The sequence below is a fragment of the Pimephales promelas genome, chromosome 21, assembly GCF_988280905.1.
Source record: "Pimephales promelas chromosome 21, fPimPro1.hap1.1, whole genome shotgun sequence".
Lineage (NCBI taxonomy): Eukaryota > Metazoa > Chordata > Actinopteri > Cypriniformes > Leuciscidae > Pimephales > Pimephales promelas.
In genome coordinates, this window is record NC_142789.1 from 17,876,275 (window position 1) to 17,902,682 (window position 26,408).

At 37.3% G+C, this 26,408-nt stretch overlaps 1 protein-coding gene across 3 annotated transcripts in view; it reads right to left on the reverse strand.

Annotated features, from left to right (window-relative positions):
- Nucleotides 1-26,408, reverse strand: part of rassf5 (Ras association domain family member 5) — a 40,448-nt gene that overhangs the window by 5,249 nt on the left and 8,791 nt on the right. For 2 of the 3 annotated variants that reach the window (XM_039673269.2, XM_089125136.1), the window contains exon 2: nt 18,784-18,914. In XM_039673269.2, coding sequence (XP_039529203.2) covers nt 18,784-18,914 — 131 coding nt within the window. Of the gene's footprint in view, nt 1-9,940; nt 10,674-18,783; nt 18,915-26,408 lie in introns of those variants that run through there. The other variant, XM_039673270.2, reaches the window with a different exon arrangement.

Genomic DNA, 26,408 nt, shown 5'->3' on the forward strand with positions numbered 1-26,408 from the left:
TCCAAAGAATGTGCTATTTCTTCCCCTATTTTTTTCATGAATGGAATTTAAGAGAATAAAAGAGATGTAAGGGCTTTTAGAGTGAAATTATAAACTACATTGATAATAAGAAGAAATGTTACGTGACACTAAATCAGCATATTAGAATCATTTCTGAAGGTTAATGTGACACTGAAGACTGGAGTCGAATTAAAATAGAACACAGTTGCTTTCAATTGTAATAATATTTCACAATATTACTGTTTTACTGTATTTTTGATAAAATGAATGCACCAAATTTCTAAAAATGAGCACTGGTATGCCAAACCCTTGGTCACACATTTTAATGTGCGGTAATAAAGCAAAAGGAATGATGACAAAGCACGTGACCCGGCTAAATGCTCCGTCTATTCCAGTGACAGAAAGAAATGGTCCTCATCGAGGGGTTTTCTAGGGGGAGTGACATTCAGTGCAGTTGCTGAGCAAGCCTTAGCAACAAAGATTCTGTCAGAGGTATTTTTAGCTACTGGCTGCATCCCCCGTAATACAAGCAAAGTGAGTTTCTCTCGTCTTTTTCTGGGACGAAAGAATAAGAATGAAAAAAGCAAGATCATTTATTCATGGAGATCCCTGGGGCGCCAGCATGGAGGCTCTATGTCTCATTGAGCAGAAAGAGACCCACTCATACACACATGAACACACAAACATTAAGCCTGAGCGGAGAGGAAGAAGAATTTAGCAAATGAATTAACTTTTGCCCGGCCCACACACTGCCTGGCATGAACCAGTCTAATGGGCGGAAAAGTTCAAAAATCTTCTCAAATGAGACATCTTGTTATGAAAGACGAAATCTGCAGACAGGAAATGTGCAATACAGCTGCACTTGTGTTGTTGCGTCTTGTGGTATGTGGTGGCACGACAGAAACACCTCGCCAAACGAAGCGACACAAAATCTTCGGTGAGGGGGAAATATGATGTACATTTACACAGTAGGTAATATCTACTTTGGTCATATATATATATTATTAATTATATACTGTAAAACACAATGTTTATAAATTTTAATCAGATTTTTTCCCTCAGTCGCCAATTAATATCAAAATGAATAATGCAACAAGTAAAATACATTAAAATACATACATTGTTTTTCCTTCCAGTTATTTTGCAAAAGTAATAATGATATTTTATTATTGTACAAAATATAGAATTTCTGAGACTCAGTGCTGACATAAATAGGCCTAGTTTGTTTGGCATTGATTCATTGGAAAGGATGATCTTCACTGGTTCATGAGACAATGCATCAAGTTCATGAGTCTGATGCATTTTACTACTTAATCTTAAATCAGAGATGCAATTAAAACATCCGTTTTAACACTCGCATATACTTGCGATTTATGAGACGAGAAATGACATGAGACAATCTCTCTGTTTCTGTATGAGAGCCACTGTGACATATAGTCAGAGATCTGTGAAGAGAAGCTTTCAGAATCATCTCATGACCAGTGTAATCGCCCACTTTACCTGTTCTATATTGTGTGGTCTTGATCAGAGACAATGTCCAGTTGTGTGAGACTATGCAGAAACATATCTGTGTCATAGTTCAACCCCAGAATCAAAGGGAAAATAGAACAATTATTTTTGCATGCATAGAGAAATGACAATTAAATGTAAAGTATGCCATTTCTATGCCTCTAGTTTCACCAAACTACATTGTAAAAATAATGACCATTTTCCTGAATGCTCTAGAAACAACAATCTACCATTGGTCAATCAACCAGAAAGTCCAGTCTCAAATTTATATATATATATATATATATATATATATATATATATATATAAAAAATATATATAATTATATATATATATATAAAAAATCATACTTCAGCTTTAAGCATATTTTATATTTGAAATGTTTCATAGACAATATATTTATTTCATATATTAAATATTTTATTTATGCAAAATATACACCAATTTGGGGTGAAATATGATCCCATCCACCAAATCAATTAATGCGAAGATCTGATCTTCTCTATCAACGTCGACAATTTAAGACATAAAGTCGGTCACAAAGACACCTCTGGTCACAAATACAGGAATTCCTGAGAGATTTTGGTTCTGTGCAGTGTGCACCAAGGGATTTAAGACACAAACTAAGTAGATTTTTGTGGCATCATTCTTATCCAACTGACTAAAATCCCTTGGTGCACAGAATCAAAATCTCTCAGGAATTCCTGTATTTGTGACCAGAGGACTGTAAGCTTCTAAATATATCTTCCTCCCTCCCTTCCTCACATCCAAAGCAGAGAAAGTGGCCTTTTGGAACAATGGGGAAACACAATGGAGACCAGTTTGAATGTTCGTTCTGCTCCTGATGGTCTCATTCAGACATATTGTGTGTGTTACTGCACATACATCTACTCAACATCCTAGACCTAGAGCAATCCAAGCTAAGGCCATCATGCATCATAATTTTGAATGCAAATATAAGAATGAGTTTTAATTTATAGTAAAAATCAGAGAGTAAAGAAGTGTGTCTGTGGGTGTTTTCATGGTTTCTGCTGAAGAAAGTGTGTAAGAGTGTGTGTGACAGTGAGCACTCATGACTGTGGGAGTTGTAATTGGAATAAAAGGCATTATAAGCGTGGGTGGGTAATGTGTGGGATCTCTCCTGTCGATTCTCTCAGCTCGCAGTATCTACTGTCCTTTAAAGAGCTGACCCATAGCTACACCAGCACGAGTAACCCGCCTCCCTGAGGTAAAAAAATAAACTCCGATCGGTTAGATTGAAAAACCACACAGGGTTTTATGCATCAATAGAAATGCTTGTTTTTTAAAAAGAATCTGTAATAAATATCTTCAGCTGCAGATGCATCATTTACCTCCATGTTTCAGGAAGTAAATCACCTGCTGTGAAAAAGATGTGAATCACACCATGTCAGATTTCTGCAGTGTGTGAGCAGAGGTGACATCAAATGCGACCCGGATATCCTGTTAATGTGTGGTAGACAGCATATTTTTCTAGAACAGTCCTTGTGGTGAGCCAAAAATGTCTACCAAAATATACAAGTCAAAATGTGTCAAATGTGAAAAGTTTGGAATAATTATTTTTTTTAATCAATTTGAAAAAAAGTCTCTAATTCTCACCAATGTTTCATGTATTTATTTATTTATTCTTTATATTTGTATTTATTCCAGTGATGGCAAAGCTGAATGTTCAACATATTATTCGCCATAGTATAAATATAATCCATAATCCAACATATTATTCTGTATTATTATACATTTTGTTTGTTTTTACTTTGCTAGGAAACAACAGTTAAGCTTACTTCGAGGAATTAAACAGATAAAACCTACCTAACCTGTATAAGGTCATGTGAAGCACATTTTGAACAATACGCTTTCCACTACTGAAGAACGACTCTCATTGTTTACCGCTCCAGGCGGTTCTTTAAATCAAAAATGAGAGTTAAACAAACAGAGGAAAGAAAGTCATGAAGGCCCATGTGGAGGGTGTTCCAAAGGTGCCTTGGGGCATGACCTGCGCAAATATCAACTTACAGAGCCTACATGGCACGAGAGAAAAGGGCACGGCTGTAAATGCTATCAGAGTGTCATCTCAAAGTCATCACTGCATGTCAAGCAGGTGTCCTTAAGCGCAGCACACGGCTACTCAGACTGATTAGGGAATACAATGCCTTTAGTGTCAGTTTCAGGAAACATGCGAGCCATCTACGTCTGCACCTGCCGAATGGCCTCAAACCAATGTTTGGGGGCTGCACGTTCTGGTTATCGGCGTGAGAATTGTACTAACACAAAATACAGGAAGTGAGAGCTGCAAGTGTTAGCTGGGATCAGTTCTAGGGAAGCCTGATGTTCAAAAGAAGTCTCTTTACACAATGTTAGTGACAGCTAATGCATTGCTAATGTACTAATGCACTTGTTTCAGCTGCAGATAAATCAGCCATAGTCAGACACTATAAGCCTATAGGACCGGTAAGCAAACAGGAGACTATATAGAAAGATAAAGGCTCCACCTGCACATGGTTTCATACATGATTTTAACAGTTACAGTGGGTTGTTTTTGCTTGTACTACCTAGTTTATGTGTGTTGTCTTAGCCATTTGTTTTATCACAGGAGAGCAATTGCGAGTCATTTTCTGTGATCTTTGCGTGAATGTAATATGAATATTCTAAAAAGGTATTTTTTCTTTAGCAACACTATGAAAATAAATAGAGGGTTCAACAATGCTGGTATAACCATATATATATATATATATATATATATATACACATATATACAATATGCATCACAAAGAGCCAATCCTCCCTATACACACACACTAAGCACGTTGCGAGTATACTTTTTGTGCGTCACACGTAGGCTCATTGGCCGACGCTGGTCATGTGTGTGATGCGTGTGATGTACAACCAAGAAGCGTTGCGTAGTTTTACTATGTGAAATATTGAGGCCAACAGAGAAGGAAATGAATAGTTGAATAAAGTTGTTATTTTTGTTTGTTTTTTTACACACAAAATGTATTCTCGTCGCTTGATAAACTGCCACTTAGGAATAAACTTAAGAGCCACTGACTATTTTAACAATGTTTCGATCCCTTAAGAAGCCTATAGACAACCCCCACGATTGTTGATTGACAGCAGCGGTTCGACAGATCCCTACACTGAGTGAGCTGTCATTATAGTCCGGCATTGTTGATACGCTAGATCAGAATGGCGTCTAAGCGATTGTGGTGTTCTGTTCTTGGGTGTAATAACGAACACAGCAGTCATTTTGATGTTCCTAAATTTGAACCGCTGAAGATGCAGTGGCTGAGTTTTGTTTTCGAAGAGAATATTCCCCACGATCAAAGTCAATGCGTTCATGTTTGAGCGAATCATTTTTCACCAGACTGCTTTATAAACGAGGGTCAGTATAAAGCTGGTTTTGCTAAGAACCTTCTCCTGAAAAAAGAATCGGTAGCAAGGTCCTGTTTGAGCCTTAATTGTGGAACTACTTTGCAGCCGTCATCTTGTTCCGGGTGCGACTCCAGTTCAAACTGATACGATGTGTCAGATGTGTCCTCAGAGACTCAGAGCCATTCTTTCTCCAAAATATACCCTCAACTGTTGTCAAGGCAATACTATGTGCATTGTGTCAAAACGCCCTGGAGAACAGAGGGGCGGAGTGAGCGAAGCTCATTATCATTTAAAGGCATATGCACTGAAACGGTGTGCTGAAAACAGAGCTGTTTTTGACCAGGTAAAATTAGTGTTTTCTTAAAATACTAAAGAGAATTTTTAATAAAAGTATATTACAAAGTTTTCATTTAGACCCTAAACATTCATATTAACTTTCATTTTGACCCCTTGCAATGGCAAGTCATTTTAGCTTTTATTAATTCACAGGATGCATTTCTGATATCGATAATTAAATTTGTACTATTTAAAATGTGAATTATTGACATTAATATAAAATATATCTATTTCTGAAATCAGAAATTAAATTTTCATTAGTACTAACTAAAAGAGGGAAGATTGTAGTCGGAGAACTGGGGTGTCAGGTGTGACTGTGTGCTAAAAGAGGGAGGATTGTAGTGGCAGTACTGGGGTGTCAGGTGTGACTGTGTGCTAAAAGAGGGAGGATTGTAGTGGCAGTACTGGGGTGTCAGGTGTGACTGTGTGGTAATGGCAAATGGTTTACATCATGGGTCAGGTAGGAGGACCCCTTAACAGATTTTTTTCTCAGCACCCCAAGGAGGTCAGGATTGGCTCTACATGACTAAACAACCCCTTTATCAAAACAATTTTCACAGTCCACATTACAAAATTCAAATGTTTCCACTTGGGAGAGCGTTTAAAAAAAAAAAAAAACCTCAATCTTCACTGACAAAAATGCCATCTCAGTGTGGATTGAAGGCCAAAAAAAAAAAGAGAAAAATATGGGAAAGAGCGAGGAAAATGCCTTATATTCTGTATAAAAAAACAAAATATAACACACACACATATATATATATAATATATAATCCATACATTTTGTAAATAAAATATAAAATTATATACATTATAACATTTATAAATTGAAGCTAATCCTTTATCTTATATATATATATATATATATATATATATATATATTCGTTAATCTCACGTAATCCATTTATGTTGTATGACTACATCGGTAATCTAAATGCCCATCCCAAGTCCTTAGTGTTAATACTGTAGGTGTCACACTGCATTTGCCAGCCTGCTTTCAAAGATTTATATGCTTTGAATTGATCTTTCTTGTGTCTCTTCCTGCTGTTTCTGCCGCAGTGTAGGAATGATGCCTTGCGATCTGCTCCCTCCCACACATTGCATATGTGTACTCATTCTCTCCCTCTCTCTCATTACTGGGTCAAGTGTGCAGTAGAAGATCTCTCCTCCCTCTCGGTATCCCAGCGCAAATGCAAAGCCCATCATCTACATGCCTGAATAAACAGCGCAGATCACCAGAGCCCACGACACCAGTAAACACAAGTCCTATGCTATCAATTCCTTTAAGAATGAAGGCCTTAATTATCTATGGATTGTGCTTGGGGTTGTTTTGTTGTTATGTATCATTTCCTCACTGCATCACTATAGCAGTTTGATTTTTCTATCTATGTGACTTTAACCAGCCATTCATTTAAACAGCGAATATAATGCTAAGAAATAAGGGAGCTTGACTCATTTGCCAAAATGGAACCACAGCTGCAACATCCACCATATTTGAACCACAGAAAAACCCTGAACAAACAGACAGATATCTGTATGACTTTCCCTGTTTAAATGTTAACGTCTCCCTGGCTGCCCTCGAAGAGGAAGCTATAATGTTTTTGTTCCCAATCACGTATAGCTCTCATTTAGGTCTAAAAAACAAACAAAAAAAAGATTAAAAGAGATGTATAATAGATGTTTTACTTGTGCAGAGATGTGCTGTCTTTAATAAATGAACGAACACAGAATAGGCAGCATTTATCAAGGCACTATTATTCCATGCACTTGTTTTAAAAGCCTTCAGTCTACTACATTTAACCACACGGAGGTAAAACGGAAATGTATTATTGATCCATAAAGCAATTTTAATCCCATAACTCACAAGAAGAACGTGCAGACTAAAGTAAGAACGTAGACTAATCTCCCATTTATCCATCCCTGGGGTTCTTCTAAGAGATGCTAAGAAGAATTAGGACAAGCTAACGTCACCTTCTGAGTGCTTATAACTGCCTATTCAAACTGAACTGATTTTTATTCAGTAAAAGAAAAACAATGCACAAATGGTCGTATGATCTAAAATAATAACCAACAGAGATCTTATCTCAGTCTGGGATATAGCTGAGATTACAAGTAACGCCCTGCACCTAGCAACACAATACACAAACAATCTACTATACCATCCCTGCTGGAAACATGAGGTTAGACATGAACTTTTATGTTTGGCTAGATTGGTTTGGTGCTGGTCTAGAGCACAAAGATTTTTCCAGAAAGGGGCTGACAAAAAAAAAAAAAAAAAAATGACAGTTTCAGAAACCTGGTAGGGACATCAGCACACCTGCACTCTATACACTACAATACCTTTCAAAGGTTTGGTTTAAAAAAATAAATTAACACTTTTATTAAACAAGGAGGATGCATTAAATTGATCTAAAGTGAAAGCAAGCGATTTATATTATAAATAGACATTTATAATGATTATTAAAAAAATACTGTTCTTTTGAACTTTCTATCATCCACCCAAAAATCCTGGTGTGGGGGGTGGGGTTCCCTGTCTACCTGTGTTTTGTGCTTTTGGATTGTTTGCCTGTGTGTGTTATATTGATTTATGATTCTGGATTACACTAATAAACGACTGCATTTGGATCCTCAATACGTTTCAGAGAAGTTACGCAACAATAACTTTGAAAATAAATTACAAATGTTTCCCATTTTGCATTTTGTTCTGATTTTTGAAGCCTTACATGACACTGAAGACATAAAAAGGAAAACAGTGATTTTAAATTGTAATACTAACTCACAATAACACTGTTTTTACTGTACTTTTTCAAATAAAGGCATGAGAGACTAAATTCTAAAAACGTTAAAACATCTAACCAACCAAAGCCTTTAAACAATAGTGTGTGCAATATAACAACAGACTGATAAACACATAAGAACCAAACAAACAATGTAAACTGTGCCTATTGAATGGCTGACAGCCCACATTGTGTCCAGACAGAGAAGAGAACAGGATGAATAATTCACATCCTGAGGAGCTCTTTCCAAACCTGATACTGCAGAAAGTGATGTAAGGCTGGTCAGCTCAGGTGTGGGAGTGAAGTTTGAAGTGTTTTAGGCCATGAAATATTATTTCTGTGCCGTCCACAATACAGTTGCATTCTAAAGCCGCAGTCACACTAGACTTTTGAGCATGCAAAATCTCTTCGGACACTGCAACGGTCGTGATTTGATGTCAAGCTCTCCAGCATCTTTTTAAAAACGCAAGTTCAACACATAAATAATAATCAATCCAAAAGTTAAAATCATACAAGCAACTCCACTTACCTACTTTAATTTATCTATAATTAGCTATAACTATAATAGTTTTAAATTTAGCTTCGAGGTCACACCGTGACTTATCGCTCTGCTTCACGTGATATGAATGTGCAGGTTAAAGTTCACCAAACTTGAACTTTGGAACACATGAAATGCATTTCCGCACTCCCGTTTTCGCATGTGTATGAATGGAAGTTAATGCAACGAAATAAATAGTGTGACTGCTCCTTTACTCACAAGACACAATTTATATCCTGATTGACTTTTCAGTCACTCACTAAACAACTGTGCTTCTATCAATAGGGAGGTCTAGAGTAACAGGAAGCCAGAGTAAAAGCGATGGGGTCTTGTAAAATAACACATTTTCTGATTCAGGGAAGGATAGGCCTTTCTGACACAATCAGCAGCCATTTCCTTCCCCTCACAGCATTAGAGAGCTCTGAGGGTGTGAGAGTGCACTCTATGTACACTCCCATGCTTGAAAGGGTCTATAATGAAGGTCAAGATATGCAGCTAATGCAATTTGCATTAATGTTTTCAGTGGATGGAATTAATGCAAATACATGGACCTTACAGTAAATTAAACTTTTAACCTAGTACATTAAGTTCTTTTTAGCTATATTGTGCAATACTTATTAAATTAGAGTGCAGCGCACACTTAAAATGGTTGTACACTTCTTAATCTTCCATAGAACATATTTAAGCTCTTTTTATCATTGTAAGTTTGAGTAAACTCAACACAACAGTTCAATCTCCACCTACTAACCCCGTTTCGATAGTCACCCTAACAGACACTTTAATCCAAAGCAATTTACTGTACAGGGCATTCGAGGTATAGCATTTTTCATTATCTGTCCATGCATTCCCTGGGAATCAAACTCACGGCCTTGATGTTGCTAGTGCAATGCTCTACCAGAAATTGTGGCCTTCGTTTTATCTGCTCATTTCAAGATTGGTAAACAGTGTCTAAATTATGACTTTAGTTAGAGTGTCAAAATGGCTGCCATAAATCTCATATTAATTGAAAGGAATCACAATGGATAAGCTTCTTTCTCTTCAGAGACTGTTCATTTGAAGCAGTCGTTCTAAACAGCGGAGGTTTTAACCGACATTGTTTCCATAGGAAAATCTTATACTACAGCCAGTCTTATCTAACTTTAAGAATCTCAACAGTGCTGAACAAAATGCAAGAAAACCCAAAACAGACAGAGTGTATGTTGTCACTCTAAACATATCAGGTCATAAACTTGTTTTTGAATGCATCCAAAACACCTTCCTTACAATTCAACAGTTCATCAAGTGTGAAACATCAAGAAAAATGCATTCACTTCCGTGTACACGCTTCAGTTTTTTTTTGTTTCAAATACGCTCCCTCAATCTTCACAGTACAAATAGCCTCGTGTTCATACACTACCTTGGCTACTTGCTTTGCCTGTGGCTGCCTGAAGAAGGAGGTCTTGGCGGTGAAGAAAGTGAAGTCATCGCTCTCCTCGTCCAGGCTGCAGTACCCACTGCTCATGCTATTGCTGCCGGTCATTTGCGAGGATGGATCCAGTTTGGGGGACTCCCTACACGGGTCTCCGGGGGGCCGAACGCACCATTCCAGGCTCCAGGGTTGGGAAGGGGAGGATGGGCTGGGAACGGGGGACCACAGGTTCAGTTGAAGGGCCAGATCTCCACGTGTCACCAGAAACGAGAGCTGAAACTTGCAGGATGACGCTCAGCGAACGTTGCGGCCGGTATCTGCAGTCCAGTTCCTGTTTCCACAGGTTACAAACAGGCAGTTGTACTGAAGTAGTTTCTCCTGCTCTTTTCAGCTGACAGCTTGGTGCTTTAAACCCACGACAAGCAGTTGAGATGAGAAAATTAGCCCAGGGTGGAGGAAAGCATGTCACTGCACACAAATTGCTTGTATTGGCATCCACTAACTCACATACAGTCACACAGTCTTGCTGTAAACAGGCTCTTGAGCACTAAAGATGTAAGAATGTTGCACGGACATTGGGTCGAATATTCCTACAGCCGGTTCAGATGGATGCAGAAGTCTCCGGTCCACAGTGAGGCTGCGACAGCTGCTAGAAAGACGGCAGAGAATCAACCTGCCTCACAGTGACTTAGTGAGCTGCGAACTGACGTTCTGCACCTCCCTCCCTTCCTCCTTCTCTCACACCAATGCGCACGCTCTCTCTCTCTCTCTCTTTCTCACTCGCTCTACCATCTGTGGCTGGAGTCTGTTATCTGCCTACAAGCTTACACAAACACCCTCCTTTTTTGCCCTCCCTCCTCCACTATCGCTCTTCCTGCATACAACTCCTCTTTGCTCAGCTCAAGACATTTGCCAATGAAGAGAAAGAAGGAAGGAAAGAAAGAGAAAAATATACCAGAAGAGCGAAAAAAGGAGGGAGAGGAAGAAAAAAATAGCTCTCTGCATGTGGTCTTTTAGAGGCTATTTTACATAGTACCTGATATGCAAAATGCTCCTGGTGGCAGGCAGCATGAATCCACACTATTGTTAAATGACATTACTACAGGCAGCTCTAAAAATAATCTTTATATTTGCTTCTATTTGGAAAAAGTAATGAAAAACATATAATGAGCTGGTCATTGGCGCAAAATAAAGGTGATTGGGTGGTTTATTTTGCGATAACTGCCTGGTGACTGACTGTATATTAGCTCACTTATTACATGGCTACTTAAATTAATAAGGAATGTCCAACTATTTACTTGTTAGGGTTTAAATTGGACCATTGAGTAATATGAGAAACATGAAACTAGACTGGTTGTCAATTAAATAGCCAACTCTACAGTTTTCCTAGCATAGCAGAATAAAGTATTCCAAATAAATAATACATATTTGGAATGTGAATAAATACATAAACATCTAAATATCTAAATATCTAAATGCAGAATCAGAATCAAGTCTCTTTATTCCTGAGTTTAATTTCTGCTTTATCTTCCATCTTGTATTGCTGTACTAATATAAAATTAGTATCTATAAAATTTGCTTGTGCATTGTGCACTTGTCATGTTCCTTATTAGACGCTTTGAGTAAAAGGGACCTTTACATGAATAAAATGTTAATGTAAGTGTTCCAGAAAGCCTCCAAAAGCCACAGGTAGTATTCAAAGGCCTTAACTGATCATCATTACTGTTGCACACTGTAAATAATTCATCACATTTTAATGTACCACTGCCTTTCTACTGCATGAACCATCTAACAGAATTACACTGCGAGAGTAGTGCTTCTTACAGGGGACCTTTAACTATTTCCCCACCAGAGTATTTATTTTTGAGTTTCCAGGTTTTTAAAAAAAATCATATTTCATGGCCCCAGAATATTTTGTTGTATGACGTAAACAAAGAAACTTCTTTTAAACAAATGTTAACCACTTAACTGTCACCGTCCCACAGGTGGGACGTTTGCCACTATATTTTTAAAACAATAATATCTTAGTAAATACCTTAAATAATATTGACAAACTATATATCATTTGAAAGCTTACAATCTCTAGTTTCCATATTTGGTGACTGATTTTCAAAATATATTACAGAGGAGCCATAATTTATCAATATAAAACAAGAATATTTTCATACTCATAAGGCGTGTTCAGACCTTTATTTTAAAATAGCAGTAAACATGAAAAATCATGAAAAAATGGTAGATACCTCAGTTTGTTTTCATGCCAAAAGTTCAAAAGATAGAATCCATTCAATTATTTTGGAAAAAAAGGTCTGAAAAGTGTGAAATATCAAGAAAAAAATAATAAATTCACCATTTGTGACGTGTCAGCTAGCTATGACTTACATGCGTGTTCTTTGTATGTGTTTCTTAGAGGTTCAATTCATATCAAAATCTGCCAAACTTCCCATGCTACTTCTGAATAGGATCTCTACTTCAGAAATTGTATGAAAATTGTGAAAATAATGGTTCATATCACTCAAAACACGAATGGAAATGCAGGCGCCCTTATATGGGCAGTAATGGAGTCTGATTGTGCCCTAGTGAAAAAGTTTGGTACTGCGCTCAAACAAAATCTTACTGAAAGCTCATTTTTTGAGATATCAACCTAAAATTTGAAACACAACTTGTTCAGATTTTTGGCTTTGATCTTTCTGCCATTTTAGAGTAGCCCAGGTTTTGAAAATATATATTTTATGTAAAATATGAATAATTAATATTTTTACATTGTACATTTCCATAAACTCAAACTTCTATAACTTTTTTTCTGTTTCACTTTCTTAATTTATTTCACTTCTACAAAAATCTGCCAAATGTCTTCTTTAAAACAAGACCAATCATATGTCTATATTCCAAAGCATTCTTGAATTACAACCATTTAAGTTCGAAATGTGCATTTTCATGTCTATTCAAAAAAGGGGGGGGGTGACAGTTAACAGGTTAATAGATGTTTTCCTAACAGACAGGAAAATAATTAAACTAGAATAAATCTAAAGCAAAAAGAATGGACACAAATTAAAGCGGAAACCACAAACAAAGTGGGCTCCAGACCAACAGTGAGAGTGTCACAACATAAAATATACACATGTTCCACTGGAGGTCACAATTACAGCTACATCTGATCTCTCCTTGCACCCATCAGGGATTTTGGTCTTAACCTTTGACCCTGACCTTGAGGGCATTAGACACAAAGTCCAGCTGGAGCACCAGAATACGTTAAATGGGAGTACAAAATCAGAAGGATATGAAATCACTGTCATATACATCAGCTCACCAACTAGGGGTACAGTATGACACAATGGCCAACTTATCAATGTAATGGTAAAACTAGTTGTCACACAACCAACTAGTTTGACTAATTTAACTGTATTATTTTAGCAGCAACATTCTGCATGGTAAAACCCCCTTAAACGAATCCCTTTTAAAACATCTCCAACTACATTTATACTTTTTTTAATGCATAATTTGTAAGAAAGTTGTGTGATCTTTCTTCTGTGGAACACAAAAACAGATATTTTGAAAAATGTTTCGACGTTGTTTTGTCCATAAAATTAATGTCAATGCAGTCGAATGCTGTTTGGGCCGCAACATTATTCAAAATATCTTCTCTTGTGAAAGAAATGCATCAAAACATTACGTTTTAATTACATATGTGACTAAATGCAATGCCATTCAACACAATGTTGCTATGGTTAAACACTGGCAAGTCAGCATGAAATTAGATAATTCATCACCTCTTTTTCACTGCTACTTTCCATAGGTCGGTTACTCCAGCAGGGAGACGATTCCTCACAAAGATAAAAGACGAGAAGAAACTATTTGCCGCTATAAATGTGGGGAGGTTGAAAGCTACTTTCGGTTTCCCCCTTGTCAGCTTTATTAGAATCTCATTGAACACTATACAGGACCATATTTCTGCCATCTTCTTTCATTGCAGCAGATGTCCTGCACTACATATTGAGTCCATATCCATAAACTCTATGGACATAAAAACATCATCAGACAGCAGCTTATGACAAATTACCTGAAGTGGTGGCCTTGGCCATTATCATAATCAATGAGCTGGATCACAAGGAAAGTGGGGCTGAACACATTCAATCTCTAAACCCCCTGGGAAGAAAGGTCCTCTTTTGGCTAACTGTCAATACACCCCAATTAATTCTTACTAGAACTCAATCGTTTCTCTCAAAAAAGATTGCTAAGAAGGGGGTTCATGCACCTGCCCAGAAAAACACAATCAATACTGTGGATGGAAGGATGGAGGGGTGTGCAAAATCAAAGTAAAATCACCCAGACCAAAAGAGCCACATTGAAACCGTGAGGGGTACTACGGAATGGAGCGTGGTACCTCCTGGAAGAAATGCAAGTGGAAATCGTCATTTAATCTTGTCAAATGCAGGCTATAAAGTTGTCTTACTGCTGTATGAAGAATCGAGTGAAGAGGGCCATTCAAGTGTGTATAGAGAGCTGGATGCATTGTGGATAATCAATGTGCCTGACAGTGACAATGATAATGTATCTCGAGCAATCTGTAACACAGGCATTTTTCTCTACAGGGAAGCAGAAGGCTTTGTATTCTGCCTACATTTTTTTTTTTTTTTTGGTCCTAAACTCTACATTGTGCTGGTGACACATTCTGTTAGGAGTAACTGGAGGCTTGGACAGATCATGACACTGGACTCATCTCTTGTTTCACAGTGGTGTTAAGTGCAGTTAGGACGCTACATATGATATGTTTCTGATCCTGCTATAACACCTCTTACTCCCTCTCGTACTTAAATAATGCAGGTGATGGTCTCAGATTTCCAAACTTGGTGATGCGCAAACTGTAGAAACAGCCTTGGCGCTGTTTGCAACAATGGTATATTTTTCAAATTCAATTCTCACGTATAACTGAATGGGTGCCACTGCCAATTATTCAGTTCTAAAATGTGCCAAGCCCTAGTTACAGGGATAGTTTATGCTACAATTAAAAATGTAAGATGTAATTAAGTTATAATTTACTCACCCTAGTGTTGTTCAAATGCCACAAACCATACTTTCCTTTTTTTGGACCACAAAAGGAGGATTAAAAAACAATTTCCACTCATGCTCGTCCATATAATGGCGTGAATTCATACTAGAGCGTACCTTTTTTGCAGTTGTGAAGTAATTACTTATTAAAAATATATTCCTACACAAGAAAGTATGCATTTTGGGATGCAGCCTTAAAGGGATACTCCACTTTTTTTTTTTGAAAATAGGCTCATTTTAAAGCTCCCCCAGAGTTAAACAGTTGAGTTTTACCGTTTTCAAATCCATTTAGCCGATTTTCTGAGATTTAGAAGAATATCAGTAACCACACAGTTTCTGGTCTCATTGACTTCCATAGTAGGAAAAAATATACTATGGAAGTCAATGAGACCAGAAACTGTCTGGTTACTGATATTCTTCTAAATATCAGAAAATCGGCTTAATGGATTCGAAAACGGTAAAACCCAACTGTTTTAAATGAGCCTATTTCCAAAAAAGTGGAGTCTCCCTTTAATTTTATTTTAAAGTTAATTATCCCTTTAACATGACAACAATGTGCATCCTATTTTAATTGGTTAACTCTTTTTCACTCTAAAACACGTCACCTAACTAGTGAAATCAACCCAGATGCTGTTTCATGTGGATCAGCTCAAACAGCTCATCTTTAGAAACAGCCTCTCACTTCCTGAGTTCTTCAGGTTATCTTATAGCACCACAGAGCCGGAAGACATTATAACATAGATTCTGTTTTTGGAATCCAAAAATGCACTGAGAAATCCCATACAGATCAATGTTTAAAAGCACTTCACTACAGCTCTCTACAATCATGACAAAATTTCACATCATGATATTTAGTTTTTGAGGACACTGGAAACGGCACAAACATGCACATTGCAGCTGTCATGCTAGTTACTCTACAGGAAATCATACGGTGAGATGATAGACCAGATTAAAAAAAAAAATCTGAAAATGGCACATGCAAATAGATACTTTTTCAACTGAACTGAACTTGATATCCCCAGCTGCAGCTATGGTGGTTTGAGGGGGCCACAGTGCATGCGACACATAAAAAGTGTGTTGGCTATGTGTGGCTGTGCGTGTGTATACACCCGAGGACAGGAAAAAGGAAGTGTATGCGAGATGACAACAGCCTATCTGCACTACTATGCAAGAGTCAAAGCCGATGATACCTCCAGCAGCTGGGGAAACAAGCCATCAGCACACGGTCTACAGCACTTTCACAGCCAATAAATGCCAAGAAAAAAAAAAAACAGCATCTCTAAACTTGCAAATGTATTCTTGTTTGTGCCTGATGCTGCACAGAGGCTCACCAAATAGAGACCTTTAGGGCCTTTCAGATCAAATCATATTTTTATGCTAAAACTGAACAAGACCTCGGGATGGAGCACTTAATGTTACTGAGAGGCAGTGAGGCTACAAGATTGGAAAGATATTCCAAGGCTAACTGTGAGTTAGCGCTAATATTTTAAGGCCACAGGGGACATGAGGGCCTGTGCCTACATGATAACAGTATGTGGGATATTAGGGTAATGTGCATGAAGAACATTTTGTATTCTCATGAAACAAAGAAAATAAGACCGACAGATACAGAGAAAAAGCAGTTAAATGTTTGTGCAATAAGGATAACAGGGGAAGTGTGAAATATGTCAACGTGTGTGTGAGTTTTCACCCCACTGAATAATATCATCATCTCCTTCCATAGCTAATAGTGTATATAAGAATCAACATCCAGAGGAAAATTAGACTCAAAGATTTTATAAATGTGCAAAAAATGGCAATGTAACAAGAAAAGAGTTTTCTTAGCAAATGCCTTTAAGATTCACACATATATATCTCTGTGATTCATCTACATAAGGTCAATGGTCCTCCCCCCGGTCCCCTGGCGCTGGTGTGGCTGTGAAGGAGCCTTGTTCAAATAAATGCTTCTGGCTGTATAATCCCTGAAGTCTGTGAGGGGTGTCTAGCTGCTGTTTTGGCTGTAATTATGTTGTGAGGCTGTTTTTAATGGGCTATCTGGATTTCCTGTGCATGTCTAATGCCTGCTGAACGGTGCGTCCATCTGGGCTGTTTGAATGGCAGTAAAGACAACTACACAGTGACAGACATAAGGACCAACAAAGGCTTTTATAAGTACAAAATAACTTCCTTGTTTAAGCTATGTCTTATGTGTTTTGTTGCAAAAGATAGTCATTTATACTTTGTAATGGAGGCTTTTACATGCAAACCAAAATACAAATGATCATCCAATCATTCTGCGTTATATATCTGCCCCATGTGGTGAAGTTTGAAATAACAGACTATTATAAATGTTTTTTGTCCATGTCCAACCTTACAGTGATACAAGCTGTAGTTCATAAGACCGAAGCCCTGCACTGTGTGAGGAGACAACTAATGTGAAATTCATTTCCGTTGAGAAATAACCATAATGCCCTCTGCTGACAGCTCACCATTCAACAGCTCTCAATCTCTCTGACAGCACAGGCCAGCTGCGTTTGCTCTTTTCCTGATTTAGACGAGATAGGAACAGACAGGAGGGGTCTCGTAAACATGATGGATCCACTAACACTACAAGAGATGGAAAAGCTTTTTTCAGTAATTACTATTCTGACCATATAAACGCTTTGTGGAGAAATAGGTTTTTGGATATTGTTTTCAAAATTCAATATGTCTGATTGTGCTCTAGGTCGCCGTCATGCCTTTTCGGTCAGGCTCACCTAGAAACTTGGGCAAAAGTAAGTGTGTGTGTGTGTGTGTGTTTCTGAGGACAGTGTGCCCCAGGCAGGCCCCCTATTGCTCTTCCTCAGTCCCAACTGTGCTGTCACTTCCTATGTACCTGGGACTAAACTCACTGCCAGTGTAAAACACAGCCAAGCATCAGAGAGGCACTTAAGCATGAGCTAATGTGTCCCAGCAAAGCATCCCAGGGAGGATTTCAGATTCAGTTTCCGCTTCATCCCTCGCATCTTGCTGTATAATTTTGGAAAGAGAATTTGGAAAGCTCTCTGCATGCTTCACTTACAAAAAGTTTCATCCATCACAAAAGAGCTTTTAAAAGTACCAATTTATTACATTATTCTAATATATTTTGGAGTCATATATACTATACTGTAAAATATAGTATAGTAATATTAGTAATATTTGTGCACGTAGCAAGGTACTGCCATAGTAGCCTATTCTTTGAATGTAGCATGGAATATTTTATCTTTTTATTATATTTTATATTTTGCACCATGCTATATGTCAAAGTACCAGCTTTCCTGTTATACAAGACCATTTCTATGAGAAGTCTGTTTCTGCCATAGTGAATGTGAAGTTTAAAATAAAAAATAGTCACATTGTAAGATATAAATTCACATTAATGGGAAACAAAGTCCCAATTATAAAATATAAAACCACATTGTGAGATATCATGTATAAGATACATTTGCGAGAAATAAAGTCACAATAAAGTCACATTATGAGATATATGGTTGCAATTATGAGAAATAAAGTCATTATGAAATATAATGTCAAGTATATCAAATATAAAGGTCAAATATGTATTTGAATACACAGCCTTTGACATTAACAATAAAAGTTATTTGGAAGCTGTTGAGTCAACTTTGCTTTCCTAACCATGCGTGATCATATTCAATCCGTGACCCTATTAAAACATGCCTGTGAACCATTTTTTTCACTACCTTTCGTCACCTTGTGTTTCTTTATAGTGAGGAGCTCCCTCTTTAGTGTGCATGTAAAAATAATGGCTGAGTGAGGGAACTTACTGTCTCCTGAAGGTCGTTGGCGCTGCGTCTCTGTGAAGTGGGAGAAGACACGTCCTCTGTCTGCTGGTCTAGTTGGTTGCAGTCCAGCTGAACAAGCCCCTGACACTCCAAATGACATGTGTAGCTGCAGTCTGGAGGCCAGAGAGAAACAGGACATCCACAGTCACTAACAGGCACAGCCATGAAGCACACAGACAAACAGCACAGTTCAGAGAGCCAGTGAGGACTGCCAACACTAAGCTCCTTAAAGAGAAAAGGGTTTGAAAAGACTGGAGAACAGGAGAAGGATTGGGCCTTGTGTTTTATTCACTGTAAATGTCTGTGTCTACACTTGAAGTCTTGAGAAAAAAAATAGGCTGAAGCTGGTAATGATAAACTGACGATCTGCGCGTGTCTCAGTTACATACATTACACAAACTAAAGACGGAGGATTTAAACAGCTCTGTAATGACGGTGTCTCTTTTACATTAGACAGAATGTCTGGTGACTACACATAAACATGAATTATGTGGAGGATTTCACTCATGTGATATTATCAAAGCTCGGTTAAACAGCGCCCTATTCATTCAATCACAGCTGATTTGATTCCAAGATATATGTTTATAGATATCAGAAGACCTTATGTATTTTATTCAATGATATCTATAGCGGCTGTAACATTTGTTTCAGTGATATCCGTTGTGCTTTTTGTGATAGCTAGACCTTATGTGTGGCACCATCTAGTGGATGTCTGAGATACAAAATACTGCACTGTTTGTACAGGAGAAGCTTATCAAAAATGTTGCAGTATCTTTGTCTCACACTATATTATTTTTTAAAAGATTGTGCATTTCAATAATAATAATTTAAAAAAATCTTATAATACATAGCCTATAACATTTCAATGATAAAATGTTTTTTTTTATCATTACTAAAACATTATAATATTAACATTGTTATAATTAATTTAAAAAGTAAAAATTAAATATAATTTTAAAAAGTGTTACCATGTAAAGCTTGATTGTAACAAAATAGATTTGACCTTTTTTACATTTCCAGTTTGAGAGATTAAATAAAATAATTGTTTGTGTTCCAGTTTGCTCAAATAGCAAAAGAAAAAACTCCACAATAGTGTTTTCACAACTTTCAAAAGAGGGGAAAGAAAATATAGAGATTGATAACAGTAGTCAGAAGAGAGAAAGATGTCATTTTTACCATCCGTCACACAGCCGTTGTATAAAAACACCCTCACAAAAGTGTTTCTTGAATTTTGATGCAAACTTGCAAAGGTCATACAATACAAAGTATACTGTAATAAATCTAGGCCTATTTTTTTTTTTAAATCAAAAACTTTGCAAGATTAACGATGCTGATGATGACCGTCAAAAAGAGGTCCTGTTGGTTAGAATCGAGCTTTACATGGTAACAGAGAGGAAAGACTCAATCGCTAGATGGCGCCAAATTGTGGTTAACGGAGTCCAGTGGCAGTGAAACAAGGTTAGTAAAGGGCTGGAAAAGATATGGTTTAATTCCTGCCAAGAAACATTTAATTGACACAAAGTTCATTTTTTCCCCCGTCATTTTTTAAATTGCCCACCCAGGGCCCCTTTTCACATATTTCAGCACATCTTAGAAAAAACTGGGGCCCTCTTCATCCTAAAATCACATTAGCCTCATAATAGAGAGAATACCGACCTCAGAACAGCACAGCGAGAAAAATCAGCAGCTAAAAAGCCCATCTATATTCATTGCTCACAGTAACCAAGGAAACGACACTGCCCACTGGATATTCTTCAGCACAGGCTGAGCATGATTTTACATGACATGGTGTCCTACAGTGAGGCTGCAGTGCCAACATATTGTATAAATGTTCTAGGGTCTTGTTTTAACTACACAGTCACATGATAACAACAGTGACTGAGGTATTATCTGTCTCTACACACTAGCAGTACCACAGTGGGAGTGATAGATGTCAACAGCAAATGCTGATTGATTATCATGGGATTGATTATCAGTGCAAAACACATTGCTTCTGTCATTGTGGAAGAGCAGGGAGGTGCGGATAACTGTGAAAGGAGTTTGGGAATGCTAAGAGCTCCTACACAACACTGATAACACGCATGGAAAATGGACGTCACTTTTATCGATGGTTTGTCAACGCAACCCTGGCAAAATATAAATCTTCAGGGGAGTGTTGAGCAGGACTATAGAGGAAGAGTGTCCAAACCAAACAGAATGACTGACTCAGAGTCAGGAAATGCATTATGGGAGGAGGTGAGGCTTCCTTCCGATACTGACTCTCACCTTCAACCTGAGGTTGATATCAACAGAGTGGTTTAATGCAACACCCTGATAACTGAATGCAGAAAACATGAAAAAGCTGACATGTGCAGCGGCAGTCAGGTGATCCTACAAAACATGAGACATCTCTCTCTCCTAGCAAAAAAATACTTCAAGAAAGGATTTAAACTTTTACAATGTATCTACTGAAGATATTTTTTCAAAAACACATCAACAAAAATCAGAAAATGTATTTTATTTCAAAATTTATTTTCCTTTCCAGTCCTTTTTTCCTTTTCCTTTTTTTTCCTTTTTTAAGCTTAAATAGGATTAATATATATATATATATAACATATATTATATAATAATATATGTTATTAAATAAACATTTTTAAATCATGATTTTTTTAGATTTATTAACTAGCTATAAAAAATAATGAATGATTAAAAATCTTTAAAAAATATTTTTCTTTTAATAAAAATAAAAAAACATCACATTAACATTAACACTTTTTTCTTTAAAATAGCAAAAATATATATAAAGTAATAATATATAGTATAATAGAAATAAATCAATACACTGATTAAAAATATATAAATATAAAAACTAGCATTTTGTTATTATTTATCTATGTAATCAATGTATTATGTAAAAGAAGTTCTGCATCAACGCTGTTAGCATCACTTTTTCCAGTTTTAAGACACTATCACATTTTAAAATATGTCATAATCGCATTATCATTCTTTCAGGAAGACAACACCTCAAGGGTGAGTTAAAGTCTAATCTTTTATCACTTATTAATGTTGTTAACCTTCTTACCATTTGTACAGTAAACATTAAACAACTGATAGCCTCTCTTATAAAAACCATCTTGTTGTTTCACGGCTTGTAATGCCAAATGAATCAGAACAATTTTCAACCCTGTTACCATCATCCCAGTTCATCAACTTTTCTAATGGTGCAATGATGGCCTAACATATAACCTTTACTAATTTAGCTTGAGATGGTACATTTTTTTTTTTTTAAATCACTCACATCAAACTGTAAAAGCCTCTGTTTTATAGAATGTTTAATAAAAATATGGGTCAAAAAGTTAAAAAAAGGTAAAATAAGTTAAAGGTAAAGGTATCAATGAGTTAAATCAGAATGTACTAACAAAATAGAAGGCAAAGAACTGATGGCTTTCAGTTCATATAGTTTATTCTAACCAAATCTAAATGAGGTTTACAACACCCAAATCTTCCTTGAAACTCTTTAAATGACATGTAATGTAATTAGTGCAACGGGACGATCCTAGAACCGATGTCTTTATCTTTTAAACTGTGCATAACCCCCATCATCATGTCTTTACTGCAGTGGGGTCTGAGCCCCATAACCCGGATTAATCTGAGGAATGCGCCGCCAAGGGCTTATTACTGACCGTCAGCTTCTGGGTTTACAGACAGTAGTGCAGAAGATCAGCTGAGATTTAACATGTCTTTGGAAGTGCCCTCAGTGTGGAAGATAATACAATATGCATGATTTACCTACGATGGACCAGACAGAATATGTCTGGCAGGAACCCCCATCTGTCTGGAATGTAAAATCACTCCTTAAAAAAAATCTATCAAAAGCCCACATTTCCAGATTTAGTTGAGGACCACATGAGAAAAACTGAAGGAAGGTAACAAGCATAAATGGAAAAACATATCTCCATGTTTCATAGATTCAGATTCCAAGCAGTGTCAGTGCTGTCTTGCATACTATTATAATAACAATATTTATTTAATTAAATAATTTATAACTACTGTTTTATTGTACTTTACATGCTATTGATGATCAGGAGTATTGATTTCTTACATGTCTTAGTGTCGCTACACTTTTGAATGCAGTTTTGTAATTTTTTTTGCAGTTGTTATGCCATTTTAAATGTGAGCATTTCGACACAATGCACATAGAGTATTGCCTTGACAACAGTTGAGGGATATTTTGGAGAGAAAATGGCAGCGGGAGTCTCTGAGGACACATCTGTGCAACCGTATCAGTTTGAACCGGAGTCGGACCCGGAACAAGTTGACAGCTGCAAAGTAGTTCGACAATTAAGGCTCAAAGTGACACAATAATGTCACTTTGATCTATCTTAGTGTACTGGTAGAGTAGAGTAACTTAGTGAGATGTATGAATGCTATGTGTTTACTGATGTATATGTACACCGTTTGTTGTAACACAATAACCATAATGCGTTGTTCTGTTCATTACAATCATGGGATTATGAATTATATTGAGAACGTCGTATAGAAAACATGTCGTAATGTACCCTAGAGTAAACCTTAGCCGCATTCATTGTGAAGCGTGCAAGCGATTTGCAATGTTTAATGTAAAATATACAATTTTACACACTTCTTCTGGAGGTGCAGCTGGAGGTACAATAGTTGGTACCGATTCTTTTTTCAGGAGCAGTTTCTTAGCAAAACCAGCTTTATACTGAGTGTGACCCTTGTTTATAAAGCAGCCTGGTGAGAAAAGATTCGCGAATCACGCAAACATGAAAGCATTGACGTTGCTCGTGGGGAATATTCCCTTTGAAAACAAAACTCATCCACTGCATCTTTTCGGATTTAGGAACATCAAAATCGTATCAACAGTGGCGGACTATGATGACAGCTCGCTCAGGGCGGGATGTGTTGAAACGCATCAACAATCGCGGGAGGGGCGTCCGTTTTATTGACGTCACAAAAAACGAACGACTCAATTTGAGCCAGGGTAAAACATAAGGAGAGATGTTTATCATTATATGATGGTTGTGTACAGGCACTGCCAACACACAATTCAGTACAATCAACTTGAAAAAGTGCGTACCATTATATGACCCCTTTAAATGTTGAGGGAAAAGTTATTGGTCACCTTCACATGGAGAAAAGTCTAAGAAACACTCCATTCCAGAGGCACATTAAGCCGTGACCCCAGACTATTTGTTTAGCCGCAGTCACACTCATGTTCTGGAGTAATTCTGGGGTCATTGCTAGAGAAACCTTATTGATAGAGCATTACCAGTGTAGTTTACATAACCTGGAAATGCTGCAGTGCTGCTATAAACCAAGAGTGGTTTTGACAGAAGAGGTCAAACTCTTGTCCATGTCACATTAAACACAATGTTTATTTGGCTATGTGTGGAATTTCCTCAGTACGAAAGGTCAAATACGCATCTCTGGGCCTGTCCCTTTAAAACTTCACTTCTCACTTGAACACAGTCACTTCCTCCTGGAGTTAACCATGTCTGCTGATCAGTATAAACCATTTGGTTATTAAGCTGAACTCCCCTCTGTTAGCTGGAATGTAAGGGGAGTTTATAGAGAGTACGAGAACACTGATGCCTTTTTGTCCCTCACGAGCCTTCTCGCCTCCCACTTCCCTCTGACATTTTTGCTCTCCCTCTCCTCTGCCATTCATCAGCATTTTTCCACCTCAGGAGTCACAGTTCCTTCTCAGAGCCACTGCTCACATGCATCCCAGCTACTGTACCACTCCTTTCACTCGGTGTTGCTCTCTTTAGCTCTCTGTTTCTCTGATTCTGCATCAGTCAGCAGCATTTTCTGCCATTTCTCTCTCTCAGCCAAGCCAGGGAACCTGACCCTATAGCCTTGCAGTTCATCTTTTCCCATGATTCAAGGTTGCCCTTCAAAACAAAAATGAAGTTTCATTGGTCCATTTCATTCACACTACATGGCATTATCCTGGATCATATTCCAACAACCTGGTCCCAGTGGAAACTATCTGACTGAACCTTGTAATTTAAGTCCAAATTAATGTTGCTAAATTAGAAACAGACAGAAATACTCAGATAAACAGACACAGACACACAGCCGTTCAACACACACACTGGTTTTGGTGCTGAAGTAAAGAATCTTTCTTTTAGACTCACACAGAATGATTTTCTTTATTAGAGGTGGAAATAAATGAGTGTGTGGTGTAATTAAATGTGTAGATCTATTATAACAAAGCAAGCATAGCTTAGACATTCATAGACAACCCTTGGGATAATAGCCATGGGTAGTTTTCAGTGAGTATTTAGTCTGTAATTAAACTAAACAGTTCATTTCCATGTTCAGGGGGACCACACAACAAAATCTAAGCTTTTTTTACAGGTGGAAATTTGTCATAATCTCAGGTATTAAAATTACTATGTGGAATTCTGGAATCATTTTCTAATAGAAATGCACTGATTTTAAAGTTCAGGCCAACACTTCCAAATTCAACATTTCTCCAGGTAATTGTCCCATTTACTCACACACACACATATATATATATATATATATATATATATAGAGGCTGATATGTTAACGTATTTGACAAACAGAAAAACTACAAACCCTGGAGCCTTCCTTTCTATATTCTTACAACATTCCTCTCTTTCTTTCGGTCTCGCTATCTCATTCCTTCCTAAGCTTCCTTGTTTCTTTATTTGCCATGCAGACACCCCCACATTTAGTTCAGCAGCCACTGGAAAAACAGGTTCAACCCAAAATGGAGAAAAGACTGAACCTGAGATGTTTTTTTTTCCTGCAGTCTGCGTCTTCACAAGAAACAACATTATTTTTACTGTATGAAAACTTTTCTCTATATGTTTGCGATGATATGTTGGTGTCCAAAAATTCACACTAAAAATTTGGAATTGAACATCCAAATAAATCTAGGAAAATTGTATGATTTTGAAGAATTTTTAGTCTGAATCAAAATGCTCTCATTAGAATACTATTCTTTTTGTTAATGAAGGGAGAATTAACCCACAGTTAAACGATGCCTGGCACTCTGTGTTTATACCCTAATAAAACATAATGAATAGAAATAGCCCAGGCCCCATTAATGCTTAGCTTAGGAAAACCAAGGCCTACTGAGGTGTAAAGTATTGACAGAGCAAATCAGGATGTTTTGTCGTATATGCAGCATGGGTAAAACCTCTTGTCTAAAGATGCTGAAAGTGCACTAAAATTCAACCTAAAGGATTTAATAAGCTGCACTGGCCAGGTCACAGTGAACACATGCCACAGACACAGATGTACCTCAGATGTACAGCTAGCTCTTGCGCAAAGATAATGTCAAGTTATGGTTGGGAAATTGTCAATTGAAATTGAAGGTAATTGTGAAGGCTGGGTCGTTGGAGACAAATAACATGAAATGTGTGTCCAGTGTTTACTTTGAACACAGGTGCTGACAAAGTCTGAATACAGACAGGTTTGTTTAGGGTCTTATCAGTATTTCACAGCCAAGCTTTCACAATCAAGCTCACAAACCGATATAGAAAGTTCTGTGTCAATTTGAAAGGGTACTTCTAAACTTCAGTCACACTTATAGTTATGTTCTGTACACCTAATGGCTCAATAGATCG